Raw genomic sequence first — 21,528 nt, 5'->3', positions numbered from 1 at the left:
GTATATTCTGTTGTTTAGACCAGCAGATTAAGGGGCATCAACTGATTAATTATGACGACTATGTGGTTTATAACTTCTGTTATTAAGCATTGTCTAGGTTAGTTTCTTATGGGGTTTAAGTTACTTCTCAATTTTAATTTGTTTTTACTTGTTCATGGGTGTCAGTGCAGCTGGCTAGGCCAGCATTTATTGGCCATCCCTAATTGCCCGTGGGAAAGTGGTGGTGAGGCCCCTTCTTAACCTCCTGCAGGCCACGCACAGTGCTGTTAGTTTGGATTTGGATTTTGTTTATTGTCACATGTACAGTGAAAAGTATTTTTCTGCGAGCAGCTCAACAGATCATTAAGTACATGAAAAGAAAAGGAAATAAAAGCAAACGATTGCAAGATAAGTAAAAAGCGGATCTGTTAGGGAGAGCTCACAGAGAGTCGCCACGCTCTGGCGCCATCTTGTGCATCTAGTAAAGGGGTTCCAGGATTTTGACCGGTGACATTGAGGTTCCAAGTGAAGATGGTGTGTGGCTTGGAGGGGAACTTGCAGGTGCTGTTCCCATGCTGCCCTTGTCCTTCTAGGTGGCAGAGGTCGCGGGCTTGTCATGTCCTGGCAAAGGAGCCTCGGTGAGTTCCTGCACTGCATCTTGTAGATGGTACGCACTGTGGCCACTCTCTATCTGTGGTGGGAGGAGTGAATCATTATGGTGGTCGATGGGGTGTCAATCAAGCTTTGTCCTACAGGGCATGATTAAACTCCAAGCATAAATGAAATTAGATTTAATTCCTATGAAACACAGTGACAATTTCTTGAATAAATAATCATCTAGCTTTCTTTGTTCTTCCTTCAGGGACTAAAATCCAACATCCCCAAAACCTGATAATCCAAATCCGAGGGTTGTAAAACTGACAATTGCAGAGACAGTGCATGTTCTGGATATAATTTTCCAAAATTCACTCGATTCTGGAATAGTCCCAGCAGATTGAAAGTTGCCAAATGTGACACTGTTTTTCAAAAAAGGAGGAAAAGAGAACATGAAACTAGGCAGTTAGCCTCACATCAGTCATTGGAAAAGTGTTGGAATCTATTGTTAGGGAAGTCTTAACAATCCACTTACAAAAATGTAGTGTGATCAGACAAAGTCCACGTGGTTCTATGACAGGAAAATAGTGTTTGACAAATTTACAGTTTTTTTGAGGATTTAACTATAATGTAGATAAAGGGTAACCAGTTGATGTAACATACATAGATTTCCAAAAAAAAATTGATAAGGTGCCACACAAAGGGTTAATAAGCAAGATAAGGGCTCATGGAGATGTAGGTAATATATTAGCATGGATAGAGGACTGGTTAATGGACAGGAAGCAAAGAGAAGGCATAAACGGGGTATTTTCAAGTTGGCAGGCTGTGGCCTATGGAGTGCCAACTAGGATCAGCACTGGAGCCTCAGCCATTTATAATTTATATTCATGATGAAGACGAAGGGGCTGGCAGAAATGTATCTAAATTTGCTGACAATGAAAGCTAGGTGGCAATGTAAGTTGTGAGGAGGATACAGAGGGGCCTTGGCTACAGGTAAAGAATAACAGATCTGATGAAGGCCTTTGGGAAATGTGCCATTAATGTGTCAAACTTATTTCAAGTAGGGTGGTGATTTCTTTTAAGCAGCAGCAGCTTTGAACTGCATAAATTTAACTTGAATTAAAAATTAATAAAAAATTATTTAAAAACGCGATGTATGAAAATTCCCACAATGTATATCACATAATCACAGACTTGTTACAGAGCAAGAGGAGGCCATTTGGCCCATTGTGTGTTTTCTGGCTCTCCAAAACAATGGTACTGTGCTGACAATCTAAATATAAATTAATTTAACAAAATATGTAACTCAATGTAAACTCCTGAAACTTCAATCCTAAAAATGACAGAACCCCTGGTAATAGCACACATTTTCAAAATTTCATATACGGGGGATGCAATTCTCCCATCGGGAGACTAAGTGTGTGATTCTCCGCTCCCGGGAAAATTCGTGAAGGCCGTCGTGAACTCGGCCGTGTTTCACGACGGCCTTGGAGCCCGCTCCTCTCACCGAATTGACCCCCACCCGGGAGGCTAGGAGCGGCGCTCCGTTATTCTCGGCTGCCGGGCCTTGACGCATGCGCGGCTGACGTCACGACAGCTGACAGCTCAAACCCGCGCATGTGCGGTGGCTGTCTTCCCCTCAGCCGCCCCGCAAGACGCGGTGGCTTGATCTTGCGGGGCGGAGGGGAAATAGCGCGTCCCGTTGAGGCGCTGGCCCGACGATCGGTGGGCACTGATCGCGGGCCTGTCCCCTCCCGAGCACAGTCGTGGTGCTCAGTCCCCACCAGGCCCCCTACAAACCCCAAAACGGGCATCTGACGGCGATTTCACGACGGCAGCGACCAAGTGTGGTTGCCGCCGTCGTGAAACAGTCGTGAACGGCAGGCCGTTCGGCCCATCCGGGTCGGAGAATCAGCGGTCTCCGTGAAAAACGGCGAGTGGCGATTCTTCCGAGCGGGGGGTGGGAGAATCGTGGGGGGCGCCAGGGGGTCGTGAAATTAGTCGCGGGGCCCTCCCGCGATTCTCCCACCCGGCGTGGGGAGCGGAAAATCGTGCACTAAGTCCCGACGCCGGAGTGAAAACCGGAGTGTTTCACTCCGGCATCGGCGGCCGCTCCCAGCCCCCTATTCTCCCGCCCCCGGGGGGCTAGGAGCAGCACTATTTACGCGCGCTGGGCCTTGGCGCCGCGTAAATGATGCGGCCGTCACCCCCGCATGGGCGGTTGCCGTCCTCCCCGCAAGAAGATGTCGGATGGATCTTGTGGGGCGGCGGAGGAAAGGAGCTCCTCCTTCAGAGAGGCTGCCCCGCCGATTGGTGGGCACCAATCGCGGGCCAGACCCCTTTTGAGGCCCCCCCCGGTGCAAGAACCCCCCTCGCCCCCCCCCCCCCCAGCGTTCCCGCGTTGTTCCCGCCAGCAGCGGCCAGCTGTGGACGTCGTCGGCGGGAATCCGTCGTGTTGGGCAGGCCGCTCGGCCCATCCGGGCCGAAGAATCGCCGCTTGCCCATTACAAACAGCGAGTAGCGATTCTCCCAGCGGCCAGCCATGAATCTCGCCACGCCGGTTTGGCCGGGGGAATCGCGTGCGGGTGCCGGGGCAGCGTGGTTGGGGGGGGATCGCGTGCGGGTGCCGGGGCAGCGTGGCGGGACTCACTCAGCGCCAGCAATTCTCCCACCCGGCGTGGGGGGGGGGGGGGGGAAGAGAGAGAGAGAATTCCGTCCGGGATGTCGACGTCGCTGGCTAAACCATCATTTATTGCCCATCCCTAGTTGCACATGAGAAGTGGGTGGTCAGCTTCCTCCTGGAACTGCTGCAGTCCCCGAGGTGTAGGTACCCCACAGTACTGTTAGGGAGGGAGTTCCAGGATTTTGACCTTGGGACAGTGAAGGAACAGTGATCTCCTTCCAAGTCAGGATGATGAGTAGCTGGGAGGGGAACTTCCAGGTGGTGGTGTTCTCAGATATCTGCTGACCTTGTCTTTCTAGATGGTAGTGGGTTTGGAAGATGCAGCCTAAGGAGCGTTTGTGCAGTACATCTTGCAGATGGCACACATGCTGCTCCTGTTCGTCGCTGGTGAGGGAAGTGAATTTTTGTAGAAGGTCCAATCAAGTTGGGTGCTTTGCCTTTGGTGGCGTCAAACCTCTCGAGTCTTGTTGGAGCTGCATCCATTCAGGCAAATGGTGAGTACTCCATCATACTTGTGCCTTGCTGATGGTAGACATGCTTTGATGAGTCAGGATGAGAGTTACTTGCTGCAGGATTCCTAGCCTGTGACCTGGTCTTGTAGATACAGTATTTATATGGCTAGTCCAGTTCAGTTTCTGGTCAATGGTAACCCTCAGGGTGTTGATGCGGTGGATTCAGCAAATCCTACAGTGAAGTTCCTAATAGTTGTGCAGTATAAGGATTTAAACCTTAGTAGATGGAGTTCAGAATAACAGTTTTAATATGTAATTATGCATTTTCATTTATGCCTTCCTGGTGGCACAGTGGTTAGCACTGCTGTCTCACAGTACCAGGGACTCGGGTTCAATTCCAGCCTTGGATCAGGGCCTGTGTGGAGTTCACACGTTCCTCCGTGTCTGCGTGGGTTTCCTCCTGGTGCTCCAGTTTCTTCCCACAGACCAAAGTTATGCAGGTTAGGTGGATTAGCCATGCTAAATTGCCCCCTTAGGGTAAAAAAAAAGGTTAGGTGGGGTTACTGGGTTACGGGGATTGGGTAGAGGCGTGGCTTAAGTAGGGTGCTCTTTCCAGTGGCCGGTGCAGACTCGATGGGCCAAATGGCCTCCTCTGCACTGCAAATTCTATGAAAGGTCCAGAGAAGAGTTGTGAAATGAACCAAAAAGAAATGGCATGTTCTTTTTAAAATCAAGGTTTATCCCGCACCGCTCAGCTACACAGGGCTGTTGTGCTGTGTGTGCTGTTCTCTGGGATATAGCACCGAGACAAACATCAACTACTGCTGGTGGACTACAAACCCAATGCAAGTTGCACGTACGGCCCATTGGGCTGTCAGTAGCAGAGAATGTTTGACATGAAATACAAATGTATATTGTAAATTTAACATGCAATCATTGGTTTAATGAGACACCTCAGCAGGTCACATACTGTTTTGAAAGAAAGTAAATGTGATGCCAAATTTGAACTGTTCGCAAACGTACCCTTACTAATATTTTTATGAACAAAGTATATTTTTTGGGGAAAAAAAAAAATCAAAACTTTATCTGAAAAATACGCACCTGTTTAAGCACATCCTCAATAATTTCTTGATAGACCTCCTGTATGGCCATTGTGACTGTATCTTTCTCAGTCCCCCTGGTAAATCTCCCAGAATTCACCCACTCCAGAAACACCCAGACGGTGATTCCGTTCTGCTGCAAGGGCTCCTGGGAGAAGAAATCATCCAGCTCCCCGGCACACCACTCCATGTTCATATCCGTGCAGATTTTCTTCAGCAGGTACTCTACCTACAGTGACAACAATAAACACCAATGCCACTCAGGTACATAGCTTTTAAACAATCAGCCAAATATGACCACATAGATCTCAGCCATTTTCAATCCATTTCCAACAGAAATCAGACCATATGATATAGAAGCAGGTTTAGGCCATTCGGCCTATCGAGTCTGCTCCCCATTCGATCATGGCTGATATTTTTCTCATCCCCATTCTCCTGCCTTCTTTCCCTAACCCCTGAACCCCTTATTAGGGACTTTTCACAGTAACTTTATACTTGTGACAATAAAAGGTTATTATTATTATTAATAATGAAGAACCTATCTAGCTCTGTGTTTTTTTTTTTAAAGTATTTTTATTAAGGTATTTGAACATTTTAACAATAACAATGACATAAACATGATATAATAAACATTTCCACCCCATCCCAATCTTCATATCTAGCTCTGTCTTAAAGACACTCAGTGATTTGGCCTCCACAGCCTTCTGCAACAATGAGTTCCACAGATTCACCACTCTCTGGCTGAAGAAATTCTCCTCATCTCAGTTTTAAAGGATCACCCCTTCAGTCTGAAGCTGTGCTCTCGGGTCTTAGTCTCTCCTCCCAGTGGAAGCATCTTCTCCACATCCACTCTATCTAGGCCTCTCAGTATTCTGTAAGTTTCAATGAGATTCCCTCCCTCATCCTTCTAAACTCCATCGAGTACGCACCCAGAGTTCTCAACCGCTCCTCATATGACAAGCCCTTCATTCTGGGGATTAATAAAGTATTTGATCACTCCAAAACTGAAGGGTTGGGGATAATACCCCAGCATTTATAATGGGGGAAATTGTGGAGAAATCACAGCTGTTTAAGTTAACCCTCCTCCTGTCTGTAATGATATGTATATTGACTGGGGTGTAAAGAGTTAACAAGTTAATGATAATGCTTCTTACCACTAGAGGGAAACACAGAAGAGTCATATATGTATCATGTGACTTGGAGATTCTGGGAGAAGATGGTGAAGCATGATAGAGAGCAGTTGTACTTGAGAAAGTCTGTTAGTTAGAGATAGCATCGTTTTACATAGAAACCTTCTATTTTAGGAATGTGAACAAATCTTAGTAGTGTAATTAAATTTATAGTTTTGTTAGTTAACAAAGCTTTCTGTTCTTTATTCAACACTACGTATCCAAGCCGTCCTGGTAAAGCAAAATAGAGAATACAACTTGCTACCAGAAGTGGGTAACTTTAGATAAAAAACACAACACTGTCCGTAATATAATCTTCAAATGAAGGTCCAAAACTCATATAACATCACCAAATTTGAAAAGAATAGAAGAAAAAGGATTAATCAAACTGATGGTACCATCTGCGGAGTTTAAAATATATCGATTGGCGGCAGGAAAATCCAAAGGTTGTCAAATAAAATCTGAAGGAGGTAACGGATTCACATGTTTGCAACCTTGAACGAGGTAGGCAAGAATTGATGTGTTCACCAGTCAGCTACCAATGATTTTACTAAAAATGAACTGAAACGTCATATTTATGAGCCTCAACAGAATTCACAAACATGGGCTTGACCATTAAAATAAATCACAGACATCAGTTAAATGTAGGGCAGTGAGTCAGAATTTCAGAGATTTGGAGAGAGAGATTGAACCATTCCCAAGAAGGTCAAGGGCAGCAGATGCATGCAAACACCACTCCACCTGCGAGTTCTCTTCCAAAACACATATCAACCTGACTTGGAATGATAATCCCATTTCTTCACTGTCATCCGATCAAAATCCTGGAACGCCCGACCCAACAGCACCATGGGTGCTTCTGCATAACATGGCATCCAGCAATTTAGGAAGGTACCACTCAATCTTCTCAAGGACAGTCAGGGATGGACAATGTTGACTTTGCCAGCAAGACTCACGATCCATGAACCCCCCCTGTCCCATTGAAGTTACAAACTGCCATGTTAAAGTATCATTTTGAATAATAGTTCAGAAAATCAAGCAGCATCGGTGTTTCTTTTTTTTTTAAAGTGGATAAAGAAAGAAATCCAGAATGTTTCTTACACACTATTCTCAAAAGTGCATTATTCCAACGAGCAATACATTTTGTTATCCATTGCAAAATGATACATGTGGACTGTGAGGTTAGGATCGAACTTCTGTCCAACTGAAAGATTGGGGAAGATTAAGCTGCTCAGTTTCATGAACAGTGGCACAAATGCAACTTTGCTGTAAATAGTTCCCGAAATATCTGTGCCGGTACCCTGGCAAACTGACACTGTTTTTTTTTAAAAATTTAGATTACCCAATTATTTTTTCCAATTAAGGGGCAATTTAGCATGGCCAATCCACCTACTCTGCACATTTTTGGGTTGTGGGGGCGAAACCCACGCAGACACGGGGAGAATGTGCAAACTCCACACGGACAGTGACCCAGAGCCGGGATCGAACCTGGGACCTCAGCGAACTGACACTGTTGATGGAAATCTGCATGTAGCTGTCCTTATTAAATCCTGTGGAATTGTTTTTGAACTTAAGCCCCTCCCACCCTCCAATTATCTCCCCTCATTTGCTGAAAGTGCCGAGTTGTGTTGACAAATGCCGCGTGCACTTTGGTGTCTTGCCCGACATCCACACAGACACACCCTCCCATGAGGAATTACCGGATAGTAAATCATAAGCTGTAATCATGGTTCATTTTGTCCTTCAAAGCCCAAGAATACCTGTAGAAACGTTACTGTGAACCTGGCTGGAAGCAGCCAACCAGCAGTTTCAGGAAATCAGATCTGGACCCTACTGACTCAGTACTGCACTAGAGAGACTGCAGCCACCGGGGGAGCTATTTCCCCTGATTTCAATTACAGTAAGAGTAGAAAGTAATGTACATGAATGCAAATTATATTTAGCAGATGTATATTTTATTTATGCAGTCTAAATCAGCCAGATCAGCTGGTAATGGTTTTACTACCCAGCTTAGTTTCTCATATTTGCTAATACTAGAATCCATATTTAACATGAAAAAATGTGAAATATGTATCTTTCACACAAGTGATTTCAGCATTGTCCACGCCTCTGTCACACACATTGTTTGGCTGAACAGGTATCATAGACTGAAATTGCTTTGATCAACAGAAGGGGTGCATTCACAGCTGTAGGGTCAATGCTGAAGTTCAACCAGGGGTCCATTCCCTGGAAAATGGAGCGCAGAGTGCAATTGTGTGTAACCATGGCACCCAGCACATCTTCCTGTGGATGGCCAGCCTGAATGGTACTGTACTCAAGGTTCATTAGGCTGCCTGTGGATGGCCAGCCTGAATGGTCCTGTACTCCAGGTTCAATAGACTCCCTGAGGATGACCAGCCTGAATGGTCCTGTACTCCAGGTTCAATAGACTCCCTGAGGATGACCAGCCTGAATGGTCCTGTACTCCAGGTTCAATAGACTCCCTGAGGATGACCAGCCTGAATGGTCCTGTACTCCAGGTTCATTAGGCACCCTCTGGGTAGCCAGCCTGAATGGTCCTGTACTCCAGGTTCATTAGGCTCCCTGTGGATGGCCAGCCTGAATGGTCCTGTACTCCAGGTTCATTAGGCTCCCTGTGGATGGCCAGCCTGAATGGTCCTGTACTCCAGGTTCATTAGGCTCCCTGTGGATGGCCAGCCTGAATGGTCCTGTACTCCAGGTTCATTAGGCTCCCTGTGGATGGCCAGCCTGAATGGTCCTGTACTCCAGGTTCATTAGGCTCCCTGTGGATGGCCAGCCTGAATGGTCCTGTACTCCAGGTTCAATAGACTCCCTGTGGATGGCCAGCCTGAATGGTCCTGTACTCCAGGTTCATTAGGCTCCCTGTGGATGGCCAGCCTGAATGGTCCTGTACTCCAGGTTCATTAGGCTCCCTGTGGGTGGCCAGCCTGAATGGTCCTGTACTCCAGGTTCAATAGACACCCTGAGGATGACCAGCCTGAATGGTCCTGTACTCCAGGTTCAATAGACTCCCTGTGGATGGCCAGCCTGAATGGTCCTGTACTCCAGGTTCATTAGGCTCCCTGTGGATGGCCAGCCTGAATGGTCCTGTACTCCAGGTTCATTAGGCTCCCTGTGGATGGCCAGCCTGAATGGTCCTGTACTCCAGGTTCATTAGGCTCCCTGTGGATGGCCAGCCTGAATGGTCCTGTACTCCAGGTTCATTAGGCTCCCTGTGGATGGCCAGCCTGAATCATACTGTACTCCAGGTTCAATAGACACCCTGAGGATGACCAGCCTGAATGGTCCTGTACTCCAGGTTCATTAGGCTCCCTGTGGATGGCCAGCCTGAATGGTCCTGTACTCCAGGTTCATTAGGCTCCCTGTGGATGGCCAGCCTGAATGGTCCTGTACTCCAGGTTCATTAGGCACTCTGTGGGTAGCCAGCCTGAATGGTCCTGTACTCCAGGTTCATTAGGCTCCCTGTGGATGGCCAGCCTGAATGGTCCTGTACTCCAGGTTCAATAGACTCCCTGTGGATGGCCAGCCACAATCGTACTCTACTCCAGGTTCATTAGGCTCCCTGTGGATGGCCAGCCTGAATGGTCCTGTACTCCAGGTTCATTAGGCTCCCTGTGGGTGGCCAGCCTGAATGGTCCTGTACTCCAGGTTCAATAGGCTGCCTGTGGATGGCCAGCCTGAATGGTCCTGTACTCCAGGTTCAATAGGCTGCCTGTGGATGGCCAGCCTGAATGGTCCTGTACTCCAGGTTCATTAGGCTGCCTGTGGATGGCCAGCCTGAATGGTCCTGTACTCCAGGTTCATTAGGCTCCCTGTGGATGGCCAGCCTGAATGGTCTGTACTCCAGGTTCATTAGGCTCCCTGTGGATGGCCAGCCTGAATGGTCCTGTACTCCAGGTTCATTAGGCTCCCTGTGGATGGCCAGCCTGAATGGTCTGTACTCCAGGTTCATTAGGCTCCCTGTGGATGGCCAGCCTGAATGGTCCTGTACTCCATGTTCATTAGGCTCCCTGTGGATGGCCAGCCTGAATGGTCCTGTACTCCAGGTTCATTAGGCACCTGCAGAATGGTAAAATTAAAAGATGGTCAACCTATTCTGCAAGTGGCACACCTGAGCTGTGATCCAATTTGCTGGCGCACGTTTGGAAGAGGCACTGAAGGGTACGCCCAAATATAAAACTCCTCGCCATCTTGCCGGATTCCCCATCACTCTGCGTAATCCCCCCCACAACCATCCCAGTCAGCCGCACACAAACGGTGCCTCAGCTCTTGGAAGGCAGCAGCCTTTCACTGATTCCCATTGTTGTAAATTGTGACTATGCTGCTTCCCTGTCAGGGATGTGCCTGGACCACTAGAAAAGTATTCAAATTATGCAACATCATTAGGCAATGTCAGTTCCTTCCTGCACAGGCGCACGTGACCTAACAGCAGTGACACTGCTTGGGACCCATGTTAACAGCCCCATTCGTTAAGCTTTGATGGGAATGTTTTCATACAGAGTCTGCTTTCGTACAATCTGCTGAAGTTCTCTGTTATCTCTCGTCAATGTCCGGATGCTGAAAGTCCTGAGGTTCCAATTCCACGGTTCAGAGTATCTCTCCATTTCCAAAATTGCTGCCCCCTGCCCCTCCCCGATTGCAGGATTCTGAGATATTCAGTAAATAATTCATATAATTCCGTTAGGTTGTGGAGTTATGACATCACCAGAGTGATTGGAACATCTCCCTCTTAATTCAGCAATTGGAAAGTATGCCCTGGAGCTGCCCATGTCATTGTGTTTATCTAGTTTAAAATCACAGTGACCTTCATTTAGTGGGGTTTACATTTTTACCCTCATATTAGACATGCTCAAGGTGTTCCAGTAGCAACTTTGTGGTCAGTTATTGTTGCAGGATTTTCACAGCTATTCGACTATACTGTTCATCACTGCCCAACTGACAAGGCGACACTTCGGGCAATACTTTGGGCAGCACAGTGCCTGGCTGACACCCAGGTGGCACTGCCAGGGTACCAAGCTGTCTGTGTCAGTGTATCCAGGTGGATACACTAACAGTGCCAAGCCACCACCCTGGTCAAAGAGCATGCAGCTGAAGGCCTCTGATCCCCTTGGGGACTGCCACGAGTGCCGTTCCGTCTGGGCCCCGCTTGTGGAGACCAGTACCAAACGGCGCTCACCCGAGGTCCCAGAGGCGAAAGGATTGAATCCCAAAAGCCTCAGGTACCTCGGGAATCTGCACATTGGAGCTAGGTTTACTGCCTCTCTCTAATATGCAGACTTGCTAAAATGTGATCCCACCCTTTGTGCCCGGGATTCAATTGCAACGTTTCAAGAGATTGCATTGACTCTCGCGAGGCGTTGTGAGCGGGTAGATCCCAGGAGTGGGGTCTCCCGGCTTTCAAAGGCCACACTGCACCGTGGCAAGATGCTTTTCTGGCGCAGCGTGGCCGGAGGATTGCGCTCTTAGAATATCTTTTACCACTGAGGGATCTAAGCTCCGAGATTGAGATAGAATTCACAGTGCAGAAGGGGGCCATTCGGCCCATCAAGTCTGCACCGGCCCTTAGGGAAAGCACCCTACTTAAGCCCACACCTCCACCCTATCCCCGTAACCCCTCCTAACCTTTCTGCATACTAAGGGCAATTTAGCATGGCCAATCCACCTAACCTGCACATTTCTGGACTGTGGGAGGAAACCGGAGCATCTGGAGGAAACCACGTAGACACGGGGAGAACGTGCAGACTCCACACAGACAGCGACCCAAGACGGGAATCGAATCTGGGACCCTGGAGCTGTGAAACAACACTGCTAACCATTGTGTTACCATGCCGCCCATATGTCATTTTGAAAGGGTGCCATGTTCTCTAAGTGAATTTGTGGGTCCCTCAGAGGCATCCACATCTCAATGTGTATGAAGTCAACTACATCCCCACCATCTCTAGAAATCTAGTGCCTAGCACTCCTGGTTGAAATTTACTGGGAGCGATATGCACCAACTTCCTATTTACGAGCTGCCACTGTGGTTTGCAGTGTGCCACCGTAATCGCAGCCAGAACTTTGTTCGGTTTCAGTGCGGGTCTTGTAGCCGTCAGGGAGAAATCTTGCTGAAATGGTCACTAAACACGGAATAATCAAACCGTGTGACTTGAATAAAAACAGAACATTCGGAGAGAATAGATGCAGAGAAAACATTTCCTCTTGTGGGGAAATGCATAGGCCATCAATATAAGACAATCATCAAGAAATTCAACGGGAAATTCAAAAGAAACTCCTTGAGCCCAAGAGTGGTGATAATGTGGAACCTGCTAGCACAGAGAGTGGTTGAGGTGTGTGGTGTAGATGCACTTCAGGGGAAAATTAGACAATCATTTGAGGGAGAAGGAAGTAGGTGGTTCCACTGGTAGATTCAGATGCGGCAAGATGGGATTGAATAGGGCATAAACACGAGCTGGCATGGACCAAATAGACGGTTTCCATTCGGCACATCCTGTGCACGTAATCCAATGCAACAGAAAATATTGAAAACTTAGCAGATCAGTCAGCACCCCAGGAGAGCAGAGAAGGGTCAATGTTTTAGGTGTGATCCCCCCCCCCCCCAACAAAATTGGAGGATATTACAGATGGACAACAATTTTAAAAGGACCAGAATAAAGGAAAAGAGAGTAAAGGTTTAGCAATGAAATGAAAATCGCTTATTGTCACGAGTAGGCTTCAATGAAGTTACTGTGAAAAGCCCCTAGTCGCCACATTCCGGCGCCTGTCCGGGGAGGCTGGTACGGGAATTGAACCGCGCTGCTGGCCTACTTGGTCTGCTTTAAAAGACAGCAATTTAGCCCAGTGAGCTAAACCAGCCCCTGGAATGGCAAAAAAGATACAGGCCAAAGTCACATTGAAGGTAAGAACCAAACAAGGCAATTTCTGCAACAACACCACCACATTTACACTTGAATTATATTTGGACTCTCCTGCTGGAGACTGGCACTGGTGTAAGTAACTTGCCACATCTGGTCCCAAGCCTGAATGTTAAAACTTCAAATATTTAGGGCAGCACGGTGGCGCAGTGGTAGCACTGCAGTCTCACGGAGCTGAGGTCCCAGGTTCGATCCTGGTTCTGGGTCACTGTCCATGTGGAGTTTGCACATTCTCCCTATGTTTGTGCGGGTTTTGCCCCCACAACCCAAACATGTGCAAGGTAGGTGGATTGGCCACGCTAAATTGCCCCTTAATTGGAAAAAATGAATTGGGTACTCGTTAAAAAAAAACTTCAAATATTTAAACCTCCATTAAATAGGTATCGTGTGTATATGTAGTAATGTAGGCACTGTAATGGCAGCGAGATTGAAGTTTCCAAGTAGTTCTCAGCAGTAAAGGAAGTACATCAAACGCTACAGGAAATGTGGTTTCAGAGGGCTGAGCTGACTCCAGATCTCGGCTGGTTACAACAGAACCAGTTTCCACACATACCTGCTCCAAACAAATGCACCACTGGTCCAAATCTGATGTAGAGGGTTAGAACAAGAGTTGGGATCTCAATAGTAGAGGCAACATTATAGAAGATTTTTGGCTCAATGATTGCTGGGGCAAGATGAAAGTGGTGGGGGGTGGGGAGTGTCAGGATTAAAGAATATTCATTTGGGTTTGAATGAAGATAAATGATAGCTTCTAGACAGAGCTAAATAACAGTAACCTTTATTATCACAAGTAGGCTTACATTAACAGTGCAATGAAGTTACTGTGAAAAGCCTCTAGTCGCCACAATCTGCCTCTGTTCGAGTACACTGATGGAGAATTCAGAATGTCCAACTCCCCTAACAGCACGTCTTTCGGGACTAATGGGAGGAAATGAAGTGGGATCTTGGCGCTTGTGAAGCAACAGTGCTAATCACTGAACATTTTTTCCTTCCGGCCATCGTCTTAGCTCAACTTTAGGATTAGGGCCTCCATGTCTCTGTTGGCACTGCTGAGCTGTATGGACCAGGAATCCCAGTTGCGACTCCTGGTATGTGATCGACGTGACCTCAGTCAATATGCTCGTAAAGGCAAAGCACGGAGGCTCATTCTCTGACTCCACACTGCAGACTGCAAGTTCGGCCGACGATCTCCTGATGTTTCAGCTGGAGGGCTATGGGGGACTGAAGATAAGTGACCAGGACTCCCACTTGTGACTGCTCTCTTGTGATCCTGCTGGTAAGTAGTGTACGTGTGCTGTCAGGTGAGGGAAGAATGAGGCTGGCCTGTGACATCGTTCAAAGTGCCACCTATTAGTCACATGCTTTGAATGGACACATGCATGAGGCAGTAGAAGGTGCCTGGTGTCCATGTGATAGTGCATTCCTGCACAAGTCAGAAAAATCAACAGGTTGACAAGGGTAAGAAAACAAGAAAAAAAAGATTTACATTTATGCAGCACCTTTTCTGACACCTGGGGCTGGATTCTCTGGCCTGCCAACATGTGTTTCTCAGCGGTACGCCATTCCCTGGCATCAGGATTCTCTCTTCCCGCCTCCCATTGAAGCCACTCCACACCGCCGGGAAACCCGTAGGCGGGGTGTGCTGCCGGCGGGAAAAACACAATTCCAACGGCCGGAGAATTCCGGCCCAGATGTCTTGAAGCACTATACAGCCAATTAAATACTTTTGAAGTGTAGTCACTGTTGTGATGCAGGAAACTATTTGTGTGCAGCACGCTCCAACAAACACTAATGTGATCATTGGATTTTAATGATGTTGATTGAGGGATAAATACTGTCCAGGTGACCTGGGATAACTCCCTTACTCTTCTTCAAAGTAGCGCCATGGAATCCTTTACATTCACCAAGAATGCAGACAGGGCCTCAGTTTAACATTGCATCCAAAAGACTGGCTACCCACCAGTGCAGCACTCTCTCAATACTGCACTGAGCTGTTAACCTTTGAATTTTTGAGTTTATAAGCAGTAAATTGAGATATGATTCTGGAACCTTGCGACTCAGAGGTGAGTGTGGAACCAGCTGTTGTGCTTAACTTGGCAACTCTCTTGTCCCTCTGTTTTCGTCTTCAGAAACTGTGTGAAAAGGCTTGTGTACCACTTTCTCGAGCAGTACAGGAAACCACAAACATGTGCAAACCGAGAATTTTACTTTAAAAGGAGCAACCTGCTCAAAACTAGACTGCCTTTTCAGAATTATTTTGCTACGGTGCAAAAAACAATCTAGAAACAAAGATAAAACTGACACACGACATGTTTAAAATCACGGTATTGTGAATGAAACATCAAATGCTACCTATTTTGCCACCCAAGTGTTTTTCAGTTAACGTAGTCAGTTTTGCCCACCCTTGTTTTGGAGCCAGTGCATTAAGTAAGATGATACCCCTGTAACCGGGAGCAGGAGATGCACATTTTACAGGTTAGGGTTCGGGGATAAACAGCTGCAAACGCACCCTTTCAATAATAGGTTATTATTCTGATTAGTAATTCATAACATCCATTTGTTTCCACGGTTTACAGAAAGGCAATCTGCTGCTTATTCCAATATGATCTGAAAATTGTGTTGCGGAAAGTACAGGTGATCATTCTGGAGTTGAATGTAGGGCAATATCTCTGGCATAATAAAGAAAGAAAAACTTGAGTTTGGATTTGCACAGCTGCAAATTCGGAAACGCCAAGTGCTAATTTGCACACAATAAACTCCCCCAAATGCCAATGTGATGATGACACAATATTTTATTTTCTCTGCCTGCTCTAGAGGTAAATATTGGCCAGGACACGGAGGATAACTATCTGCCCTTCTCCAAAACAGTGCCATGGGATCCACCTGAGCAAGCAGCTCAGCCTTTGGTCTAATGCCATCTGAAAGGTGGCACCTCCAACAGCTCAGCAATCCCACAGCACTGCGGTGATGACTTATGTGCATACACGCAGCCACTGCACCTTGATTCATATCAGCCGTGGGCGTAAGTGGGCATCACTTGTCAGATGACAATCGAGAAAGGACTTTTGATGGAGTGGGGCGGGCACAAAAGGTAACACATAGATACGTAGAAGATGGGAGCAGGAGGCGGCCTTTTGGCCCTTCAAGCCTGCTCTGCCATTTATCACGATCATGGCTGATTATCCAACTCAATAACCTAATCCTGCTTTCTCCCCATAACCTTTCATCCCATTCACCTCAAGTGCCAAATCTAGCCGCCTCTTGAATATATTCAATGTTTTAGCATCAACTACTTCCTGTGGTAATGAATTCCACAGGCTCACCACTCTTTGTGTCCAGAAATGTCTCCTCATCTCTGTCCGAAATGGTTTACCCTGAATCCTCAGACTGTGACCCCTGGTTCTGGATACACCAACCATTGGGAACATCTTCCCTGCATCTACCCTGTCTAGTCCTGTTAGAATTTTATAAGTCTCCATGAGATCCCCCCCCCCTCACCCAACCTGCCCAGATCATGCTGTAGGATCTCTGCATCCTCATCACAGTTCACCCTCCCACCCAACTTGGTATCCTCTGCATGATGAAGCCCATTTCTTAGCCATGGTCCAAGTAACTGGCTTGAAGCTATTTAAAGGGCTATCTTGGTAAAACTGCAGTCATATTTTTCCAAGAATGCAGCACTGCAAAATGTGGAAGGAAGGGGTTTTCCCTGAGCTGGGTCAGCAGTTGATTTTTGTAAGGCAGTACCATCAAGATATGTTTGGGACCCGGGTGAGGGCTGAAAAAGCAGGAACATTTGTGCCGGGAGTGGGTCTGAGCGGAGATAGGGATTTGGGAGTGCGACTGAATGAAAACTGTAATTTCCCCCTCAGCCCCAGTAATTTTACAAAAGGGCTTTCAGAGTGTTGCGGTCATAACATAATTACCACCGGCGTGCTGGCAGTGGCTGTTGGCAACGACAAGATAATTACACAATGCACTTCGTGTGAAAGGTTACTGAACTCAAGGGTCAGAAGGAAGTCGTTTTGGGAACTCCACTCCCAGAGCACCAGGGAAAAGCCCAAAGCTGCGCTCCTGGTAAGACGGGAGAATGTCTAAGTGATCGAAGCACGTGGTATGTCCTCACAGAGAAAGCAGCTTTTTTCTACTTACTCAATGCCAGGATGCTAGGGCAGTGGGTGGAAGGGCAGCAGGCCAGGTCAGCTGGTAATAGGGTTGCTAACTTTGGTTTGACCTATTCCTGGAAATGTGATTGTGTGCCATTTGTTCAAGTGTCAGCTCGTGATGCTCGTGAGATTTGATGACTTGTACTGCCTTTATGTTAGTTGTGTGGCTTAATAACTCCAAGCTAGAACTAAGATACTTGACTTTATTCATGGTGAGATGAAAAACAATTTACAGAGCAAGAAAATATAAAAGATTGGAATGATCAAGATGAGTAATGTTTGAATCAAGATCACTTCTGTCACGTTTTTACAATATCGCCCACAAAGATAAATACCAAATACAATTGATTTAATAAAATATCGTTGAAATAAGTAGCTTCTAAGTTTTCATACAATTTTTGACTTTTTACAGTAAAAAACAAATTAATAATTAAAATCAATATGAAGCCTAATTCAATTCACTGACACACACTCAGCCACGGAAGCTCAGCTTCAGGGAGATGAAGCTCAGGCCTCAGTAAAGCACCCACGTTTCCTGACACAAAACAAAACACAAAAGCACACATCACAGGCCAGCCTTCCCTTGCAGCAATCTGTGTTTCTCCCTAACAGTTCATGCTGCTCTCCCACTCTCCCCAGTGTGTGTATGTGTCTCTCTCCCTCCCCAGTGGGCGTGTGTCTCTCTCCCTCCCCAGTGGGCGTGTGTCTCTCTCCCTCCCCAGTGCGTGTGTCTCTCACTCTCTCTCTTCCCAGTGGGCGTGTGTCTCTCTCTCTCCCCAGTGTGTGACACTCTCTCTCCCTCTCTCCCCAGTGTGTGTGTGTGTCTCTCTCCCTCCCCAGTGGGCGTGTGTCTCTCTCCCTCCCCAGTCCGTGTGTCTCTCACTCTCTCTCTTCCCAGTGGGCGTGTGTCTCTCTCTCTCCCCAGTGTGTGACACTATCTCTCCCTCTCTCCCCAGTGTGTGTGTCTCTCTCCCTCCCCAGTGGGCGTGTGTCTCTCTCCCTCCCCAGTGCGTGTGTCTCTCACTCTCTCTCTCTTCCCAGTGGGCGTGTGTCTCTCTCTCTCCCCAGTGTGTGACACTATCTCTCCCTCTCTCCCCAGTGTGTGTGTGTGTGTCTCTCACTCTCTCTCTTCCCAGTGGGCGTGTGTCTCTCTCTCTCCCCAGTGTGTGACACTCTCTCTCTGTCTCTCCCCCCAGTGTGTGTGTGTCTCTCTCTCCCAAAGTGTTTGTTTGTCTCTCCCCAATGTGTGTGTCCGTCTTCCCCAGTGCGTGTGTCACACACTCTCTCCCCCCAGTGCGTGTCACTCACTCTCGTTCCCCAGTGTGCATGTCTCTCACTCTCTCTCTCCCCAGTGCGTGTGCCACTCACTCTCGCTCCCCAGTGGGTGTGACACTCTCTCTCTCCCAAGTGTGTGTGACACTCTCCCTCTCCCCAGTGGGTGTGTGACACTCTCCCTCTCCCCAGTGTATGTGACACTCTCCCTCTCCCCAGTATGTGTGACACTCTCTCTCTCCCCAGTGTGTGACACTCTCTCTCTCCCCAGTGTGTGACACTCTCTCTCTCCCCAGTGTGCGTGACACTCTCTCCCCCCCCCCCAGTGTGCGTGACACTCTCTCTCCCCAGTGCGTCTGTCACTCACTCTCGCTCCCCAGTGGGTGTGTGACACTCTCCCTCTCCCCAGTGTATGTGACACTCTCCCTCTCCCCAGTATGTGTGACACTCTCTCTCTCCCCAGTGTGTGACACTCTCTCTCTCCCCAGTGTGTGACACTCTCTCTCTCCCCAGTGTGCGTGACACTCTCTCCCCCCCCCCCAGTGTGCGTGACACTCTCTCTCCCCAGTGCGTCTGTCACTCACTCTCGCTCCCCAGTGGGTGTGTGACACTCTCTCTCTCCCAAGTGTGTGACACTCTCTCTCCCCAGTGTGTGTGACACTCTCCCTCTCCCCAGTGTGCGTGACACTCTCTCTCCCCAGTGTGTGTGACACTCTCCCTCTCCCCAGTATGTGTGACACTCGCCCTCGCCCAGTGTGTGTGACACTCTCTCTCCCCAGTGGGTGTGTGACACTCTCTCTCTCCCAAGTGTGTGACACTCTCCTCCCCAGTGTGCGTAACACTCTCCCTCTCCGCAGTGTGTGAGACACTCTCCCTCTCCCCAGTGTGCGTGACACTCTCCCTCTCCCCAGTGTGCGTGACACTCTCTCTCCCCAGTGTGTGTGACACTCTCCCTCCCCAGTGTGACACTCTCTCTCCCCAGTGTGTGTGACACTCTCCCTCTCCGCAGTGTGTGTGACACTCTCCCTCTCCCCAGTATGTGTGACACTCTCTCTCCCCAGTGTGTGAGACACTCGCCCTCGCCCCAGTGTGCGTGACACTCTCTCCCCAGTGTGCGTGACACTCTCTCTCTCCCCAGTGTGCCGACACTCTCTCTCCCCCAGTGTGCGTGACACTCTCTCTCTCCGCAGTGTGTGTGACACTCTCCCTCTCCCCAGTGTGCGTGACAGTCTCCCTCTCCCCAGTGTGCGTGACACTCTCCCTCTCCCCAGTGTGCGTGACACTCTCCCTCTCCGCAGTGTGTGAGACACTCTCCCTCTCCCCAGTGTGTGTGACACTCTCTCTCCCCAGTGTGCGTGACACTCTCCCTTTCCCCAGTGTGCGTGACACTCTCTCTCCCCAGTGTGTGTGACACTCTCCCTCCCCAGTGTGACACTCTCTCTCCCCAGTGTGTGTGACACTCTCCCTCTCCGCAGTGTGTGTGACACTCTCCCTCTCCCCAGTGTGCGTGACACTCTCCCTCTCCGCAGTGTGTGTGACACTCTCCCTCTCCGCAGTGTACGTGACACTCTCCCTCTACGCAGTGTGTGTGACACTCTCCCTCTCCGCAGTGTGTGTGACACTCTCCCTCTCCGCAGTGTGTGTGACACTCTCCCTCTCCCCAGTGTGCGTGACACTCTCTCTCCCCAGTATGTGTGACACTCTCCCTCTCCGCAGTGTGTGTGACACTCTCCCTCTCCGCAGTGTGTGTGACACTCTCTCTCCCCCAGTGTGTGTGACACTCTCTCTCCCCAGTGTGCGTGACACTCTCTCTCCCCAGTGTCTGTGACACTCTCTCTCCCCAGTGTGCATGACACTCTTTCTCCCCAGTGTGCGTGACACTCCCTCTCCCCGGTGTGCGTGACACTCCCTCTCCCCGGTGTGCGTGACACTCTCTCTCCCCAGTGTGCGTGACACTCTCTCTCCCCAGTGTGCGTGACACTCTCTCTCCCCAATGTGCATGACACTCTCTCTCCAGTGTGCGTGACACTCTCTCTCCCCGGTGTGCGTGACACTCTCTCTCCCCAGTGTGACACTCTCTCTCCCCAGTGTGAGTAGGTGTGTCACTCTCCCCAGTGTGAGTAGGTGTGTTACTCTCGCCCCAGTTTGTGTGTATGTCACTCTCTCCCCAGTGTGAGTAGGTGTGTCACTCTCTCCCCAGTGTGTGTAGGCGTGCGTGTGTCACCCTCTCCCCAGTTTGCGTGTGTGTGTGTGTGTCACCCTCTTCCCAGTTTGTGCGTGTCTGTTACTGTAGAAAAACAGCCCAGTGCACTATACAGAGGTATATTCCATCAAAAACGGACACTGAACTAAAGGAGATATTAGAAGGGATAACTATAATATATTCAAAGTGATGGGTTTTAAGGAGCACTGGATGATGAAGAGGCAGCAAGTCGTCGTAAGGGATTTTCAGAGTGTGAGGCCTAGTTGGCTCGGCATGGCTACCAATGATGGGGCAAATAGAGACAGACACAGGAATTACAGCATCAAACAAATAAACGATGGCCACTTATCTGTTGCATAATGGGCAGTAATTTATCTCTGAAGTTCTTCTGAACCCTAAGGGTTTGGTGCTCCAAGTTAATAGTCGGAAATAATGACAACTTACGTTTCCTTTTAAACAGATAGCTGAAAAAATAGGCACACTACCAAAACTTTTCATCAAGTTTCATCAGCAAGAATGCCACGAAAATGTGAACAGCGTTGGAAGAGAGAGCGAGATGGAGAGAGGGAGACAGAGCGCCAGAGCTGAGGAGAGAGATGGAGACAGAGAGAAAAAGAATGGGGAGAGAAAGAGATGGAGAGCAAGACAGATACAGGGATCGAAAAAAAGAGATTTGTCATTCGTGACACCATTGTGCTTTGTAAACAAATGAAATACTTTTGAAGAGTAGTCACGGTTACAATATAGCATGCCAAGAAATATTTCATCATGTGATATGGGAACAGTGACAACCAATTTGTGCATATAAAGGTTGCACAAACAGCAATGAGTCAAACTATCATAAATAGGCTTTCATTGGGACGCTGGGACATTTAGGCTGTGATTAGGGCACAGGGATATTTAGGCCATGATTAGGACACAGGGGGCGGGATTCTCCGAACCCCCCGCTGGGTCGGAGAATCGCCAGGGGGCGGTGTGAAT

General features: G+C 48.3%; 1 protein-coding gene across 1 annotated transcript in view; it reads right to left on the bottom strand.

Moving 5' to 3' along the window:
• LOC119978362 (differentially expressed in FDCP 6 homolog) overlaps positions 1–21,528 on the bottom strand; it is a 208,329-nt gene that overhangs the window by 28,482 nt on the left and 158,319 nt on the right. Inside the window, exon 4 of the mRNA XM_038819950.1 lies at positions 4,810–5,037. Within this exon, the coding sequence (XP_038675878.1) occupies positions 4,810–5,037 (228 nt within the window). The remainder of the gene's footprint in view (positions 1–4,809; positions 5,038–21,528) is intronic.

This window comes from Scyliorhinus canicula, chromosome 15 (assembly GCF_902713615.1).
Source record: "Scyliorhinus canicula chromosome 15, sScyCan1.1, whole genome shotgun sequence".
NCBI classification, from domain to species: domain Eukaryota; kingdom Metazoa; phylum Chordata; class Chondrichthyes; order Carcharhiniformes; family Scyliorhinidae; genus Scyliorhinus; species Scyliorhinus canicula.
Note: the sequence above shows the minus strand (reverse complement) of the source record. Positions and strands in the feature narration are given on the sequence as shown.